The sequence below is a fragment of the Choloepus didactylus genome, chromosome 12 (assembly GCF_015220235.1).
Source record: "Choloepus didactylus isolate mChoDid1 chromosome 12, mChoDid1.pri, whole genome shotgun sequence".
NCBI classification, from domain to species: domain Eukaryota; kingdom Metazoa; phylum Chordata; class Mammalia; order Pilosa; family Megalonychidae; genus Choloepus; species Choloepus didactylus.
The window spans coordinates 36,180,152-36,186,151 of NC_051318.1; the positions used below are offsets into that span (position 1 = coordinate 36,180,152).

At 42.6% G+C, this 6,000-nt stretch overlaps 1 protein-coding gene across 3 annotated transcripts in view; it reads right to left on the reverse strand.

Annotated features, from left to right (window-relative positions):
• PCCA (propionyl-CoA carboxylase subunit alpha) overlaps positions 1 to 5,660 on the reverse strand; it is a 599,270-nt gene extending 593,610 nt beyond the window's left edge. Inside the window, exon 1 of one of the 3 annotated variants that reach the window (XR_005211057.1) lies at positions 5,499 to 5,660. Coding sequence is in view for 2 of the 3 variants with exons in the window: in XM_037799856.1 (XP_037655784.1) it covers positions 5,499 to 5,603 (105 nt within the window). In the remaining variant the exon portion in view is untranslated. The remainder of the gene's footprint in view (positions 1 to 5,498) is intronic. The other 2 variants (XM_037799856.1, XM_037799855.1) reach the window with 2 other exon arrangements.
• Between the last annotated feature and the right edge of the window lie 340 nt (positions 5,661 to 6,000).

A 6,000-nucleotide genomic window follows, 5' to 3' on the forward strand; every position in this document is an offset into this window, starting at 1 on the left:
ACCTCCAACATTAATGGACTTCCCACTGCTCTTAAGTTAAAGACCAAACCCCATGACCTACAAGGCCCAGCATAGTCTGACTCCCACCTACCTCTCCCAGCACCACCTAGCCTCTGCACCAGAGCTTCCATTAGCTCAGGCCACAGAACTTCTGCACATGTTGTTCTCTCACATATAATTCTCCTCTCTTCTCTCTTTGCTCAGAAAAGGCTTACTCATGCTTCCAAACTTGTTACAATCTTCATTTCAAAGGAAAATGCTCCCTTATCTTAGACAGTATAGTATAATGATTAAGAGCACAGGTTCTGGAGTTCTAAATCCTAGCTCTTCCACTTACTAGCCCTGTAGCTTTGAGCAAGTCCCATAACAACTTTGTGCCTCAACTTTCTCATCTGTAAATGAGATGTTAATAATAGTACTTCATGTGGCTGTTGTGAGGATTGAATAATTAATTCAGATAAAGCACCAGAAAAGTATCTGGGACAAAGAGCTCAAAAGCTTCTCCCAACTTGATCAAATTCCTCTATTTTATTTTCTTATAGCACCAGGACCTCTCCCCTAATCACATTTTACACTTATTTGTATGTGCTTTTTTTAATCCTCCCTCACTACTAGCATAAAATTTCTAAAAGAGCAGAAAGCATATTTGTCCCCTAGAGCTGGGATACAGAAGGTAATTCAATGAAAATCAAAAAAAAAAAAAAGCTGAAAGAAGTAAACTGATACCCAAATAAACTGATTTGTCCAATATCACACAAGCCCTCATCTGTGTGACTGTAAAGCCCAAGCCTTTTCATTATACCATACCGCCTCCTATGTAAATGCTTAAGTGTCTTACAACTGCCTTTGATGTGGCCAATAAAGTAGGGCAACACAAAGAACAGTGAGAGTGAGCATTCTGAAAATGGCACTAAGCAAATATGAACGCAGGCTTACTTCTCTTTCTTATATCAGCTCCATCTCTGCACTACTCACCTGGGCCAAAGTTCCCTCCTCTTTAAAAAAGTAGGATGGGTGGCCCCAGCCTAGTCAAGATGGCAGAGTAAGACACTTCAGGGCTCAGTCTCCCCCACAGAAGCTTTGAACAGCCATCAAGAACTAGCAGAAACATCTTTCTAATACCTCTAAAAACAGTTAAAGCATTGCAGTAGCAGGGGAAGCACCAAATCAACGAAAAGGTCACATAAAAGCAGGAAGGAGCCAGCCCACACTCCAAGTGCAGATCGCTGGCCCCAGTTCCAAAGGGAGGAGAATAACCCTCATATACGTACTGAGAGCATTTATGTCTGACCCAGTCTGTGTGGAGGTGTTCTGAGGGATTTGTCCTAGAACTTACCCTGAGTGTAGACAGCAGCACACAAAGCTCCCCTACAGAATGCTGTGGGAAAGCAATCAAGTAGCTGCCTGGGGCAAGAGATTGCAGGCTGTAGAACATATAGTGCCATGCATGGGACTGTGAGGAACTGTTTCCTAGGGAAGAGGGACACTTGTATCCCTGTAAACAGGGGGAATCCTAGGGTCAAACACACATTCCCAAACAAAAATGCACCCAAATAAATGTATGTACAAAAAAGGACCAGGAAGGCCCCTATGCTTCAGCCTGGAGCTATTCTCTGAATTCCTTGTAAGAATAAACTCTGAAGAAGCACACTCTCACAGGTCAATCTGCAAAGTCTGGGAAAGGCGTTTTCTTTTATTCCCCCACCCCCCTTTTTTTTTTGTTAGCTCCTAGAATTCAAAGAATACTTTGTCAAAGTACTGGCTGATATAAGCTTAAGAAACAGACACCTCAGAGTCTAAATTGCAGGGTTAGCATGTTAAAAGATTAAACTGTCCAGGCTTCAAAAACAGATTACAAAACACACAAAGAAAGGGAAGCAATGGCCCAGGCAAAGGAGAAAATTAAAACATTAGACACCACAAATGTGGAAGGTCAGACCTGGGATATTCCAATCAAAAACTTTAAAAATATAGTCCTAAATATGCTCAAAGATCTAAAGGAAAATATGGGCAAAGAACTAAAGGAAATCAGGAAAATGATAGATGAACAAAAACAGAATATCTATAGAGAGATGGAAATTCTGAAAAGGAACCAAGCAGAGCTGAAGACCACAGTAACAGAAATTAAAACTTCCCTAGAGGGGTTCAACAGCACAGTAGAATTGGCAAAAGAAACAATCACTGAACTTGAAGATAAAACAATTGAAATCATAAAGTCTGGGGAGCAGAAAGAAGAATGAAGAAAAGTGAACAGAGCCTGAGGGACACCATCAAGCATAACAATACTCACATTGTGGGGGTCCCAGAAGACGAGAGAAAGGAGCAGAGAGAATATTCAAAGAAATAATGGCTGAAAACTTCCCAAGTTTAACAAGGCATGCATATGGACACCTAAGATGTTCAACAAACTCCAAACAGGATAAACCCAAACAGACCCACATTGCACCATGTTATAATCAAACTGTCAAATGCCAAAGATAGAGAATTCTGAAAGCTGCAAGAGAGAAGCAATGTGTTACATACAAGAAAGCCTCAACAAGATTAAATTCCAGCTTCTCATAAGAAAATATGGAGGCAAGAAGGAGTGGGAAGACATACTTACAGTGCTAAAAGCAAAAAATTGCCAACCAATAAATAAATAAAATTTCTCTTATCAGGCAAAACAGTCTTTCAAAAAAATCAGAGAGATAGTAAGACATTCTCCAATAAACAAAAACTGAGCAACGTGATCACCACTTTACAGGCTCTACAAGAAAACACTAAAGGAAGTTCTGCAGGTTGAAAGGAAAGGAAAATAGACAACAGATGGAGGCCACATGAAGAAATATAAATCTCCAGTAAAAGATAATGACATGGGTAAATACAAATACCAGTACTATTATGTTTTTGGTTTGTAACTCCACTTTTTACTTCCTACAGGATCTAATTAATGATAAATCATTAATGATAAATCAATGGTGTTGGACTCCTAACATATAAAACTGTAATGTGTTACAAGAACTACATAAAGGTGAGGGAGCTCTGAGGAGTACAGGAAATAGTCTATGTATGCTATTGAGGTTAAGTTAGTATCAGAGCAAATAAGACTACTATATATTTAGGATGTTACATTTAAGTCCCATGGAAACCACAAAAAATATCAGAGAATATACAAACTCACAGAGACAGAAAGTAGAGTACTAGGGGTGTGGGGCATGGGGAATTGAGGAGTTAATGCAAGAAAAGTATAGAGTTTCTGTTTGGGGTAAAGTGAAAGTTCTAGAAATAGACAGTGGTGAGGTTACTGCAACATTGTGAATGTGATTAATTCCATGAATCATAAGCCTGGGAGTTGGGAAGGGAAGATTTATTTATGGGAGTTGGGAAGGGAAGATTTATGTCAATTAAACAAAGAAAGAAACAAAAGAGATACGACAATTAAATGCAATACATGACACTGGATGGGATCCAACAAGGAAGAAGAAAGGCTTAAAAGGACATCATCAGGACATTAAAAAATTGGAATACAGATTGTAAGTTTTATATCAATGTTAAATTTATTGAACTTGATAACTGCACTTAAGGTGTTAACATAAGTGAATATCTTGTTCATAGAAAATGTACATGGAAGTATTATGTGTTCAGGAAGTATTATGTGTTCAAGAAGTAAGATGTGTGTAACCTGCTCGCAAATGTTCAGAAAATAAACAGATGCTAGAGAAAGAAAGGAAGGAAGGAAAGAAGGGTGGGAGGGAGGGAGGGAGGGAGGAAGGAAGGAAGGAAGGAAGGAAGGGAGAAAGAGGAAGGGGAAGGGGGAGAGGGAGGGAAGGGAGAGAGAGTGGAAGGAAGGAAGGACAAAAGTGGCAAAATATTAAAATTGGTGGGACAGGGTATCTGGGGGGATTGGGGTATGCTAGTGTACTCTTGTGTGAGGTTCGTATTATTTCTGCAACTGTCCTGTAAATTTGAAATTATGTCAAAATTTCAAAAAAGAGTAGGATAGACCAGATTCCAATTCTAAAGTTCAAATGCCAATTTTTAAGAGATATTTTTAGAAACAAAGTTGAAAACGCAGCTGATAGGTGGCTTTCAAAGGAAACTTCATTTTTAAAAATGTACTCGATTTAAACCCTATTAATAAAATTTGTTGAGTAATCTATCTCTGGAATTACAACAGACTCCTTGTTGAAGAGAAAACGCGTTCAAAGCCACACACACACACTCCAACATGCAAGTCAACGCTGACACCATAAAACCTTAGGACATACAAAACACTGGCGAAATGTTTTTAGAACCAGTGCAAAAATCAGGCTACACACTACATTGAAAAGAAAAGTACATTCAGAGGGGGCATTTAATATACAGTATACTGTGATGAAATACAATTAAAATAGACTTTCAACTCAAACATAAAAATCATCAGCAAAACTGACATCATATAACACTATAAAAGTTAAGATGAACTCACGAAAGGCAGGCAATAAGGGAAAATGGAAAGTATAAATAAGGACACTTAAAAACAGCTTGGAAATGAAATACGCTTCAGTGGCAGAGAGATTCCAAAAGGAGCCGAGAGGTCACTCTGGTGGGCACTCTTACACACAATTTAGACAACCCTTTTTAGGTTCTAAAGAATTGGGGTAGCTGGTGGTGGATACCTGAAACTATCAAACTACAACCCAGAACCCATGAATCTCGAAGACAATTGTATAAAAATGTAGCTTATGAGGGGTGACAATGGGATTGGGAAAGCCATAAGGACCACACTCCACTTTGTCTAGTTTATGGATGGATGAGTAGAAAACTAGAGGAAGGAAACAAACAAACAAACAGACAAAGGTACCCAGTGTTCTTTTTTACTTCAATTGCTCTTTTTCACTTTAATTATTATTCTTGTTATTTTTGTGTGTGTGCTAATGAAGGTGTCAGGGATTGATTTAGGTGATGAATGTACAACCATGTAATGGTACTGTGAACAATCGAATGTACGATTTGTTTTGTATGACTGCGTGGTATGTGAATATATCTCAATAAAATGAAGATTTAAAAAAAAAAAAAAAAACACCTTGGAAAGCTTCAGACCAAGCCAATACCGCAAGGCACAAGATTCGCAACATAGGAACTGCAGTTACTTTTCCTGACAGACTGCCATCAACCTCAGCAAAAATAAAAAAAACAAAAAACACAGACATGCATGCTGCCTTTGGCCCCCGGTTCCTCCCCTAAGCCTCAGTTAAGAGTAACAGCTAGAACGAATGATGCCTCCTTTCTCTCGAACTAGCGCGAACTCCGGGGAGTGGGAACGAGAGTGGGGAGCGCCAACTAAGACGGAACCCGCGTGGGGGCGGCGGGGATCCGGCAGGGAGGGGACGCGGGTCTCGCACCTCAATGACGCCGGCCTCGGGCCCGGGACTCGCCCGGGAACCAACACAATCCCGGGGCGCTGGTCACCGAGAGGCGATGCAGGGCTGGAAGCCAGATGAGGCCCAGGCCCTCCAGGAAGCCCCGTCGCTCCTCACCTTCAGAGTCCACAGCGCCGCGCTCCTCATCAGCAGCTGCGGTGGCCACCGACCACGCCGTCCCGCCGAAACCAACGCTACAGCTCCTACCCAGAGACCCGCCATGGCCGACCCTGCCCACCGGCGTTCTGACTGACCTCTCACCCCATCGAAGGGGGTGGCGGAGGTGAGAGCCGCGGATCCGGCCAATCATGAGCGAGGGATACGCAGCCCCGGCCCCCGCCGCGCGAGGGGCGGGACGGCTGGGCTGGGGAGGCTTGTCGAGTCGCCCGGGCCGAGAGCAGGGCTTCCGGGCAGGCGAGCGCTTGGACCCGGAGGGAGGCGGGCAGGCACCGCGCGTCCGGCGAGGTGGGCGAGTGCGCCGACTTGCCCGTCCCGCCTCAGGAGTGAGAACGGCTGGGAATACGCGCCAAGGTTCTGGCAGGAGCTTCTCAGGCCTGCTTGATGTAAACCTCTGTCCCTACCAGCGCCCCCATGGCAACGAGCATTCAGCCATGCTAAC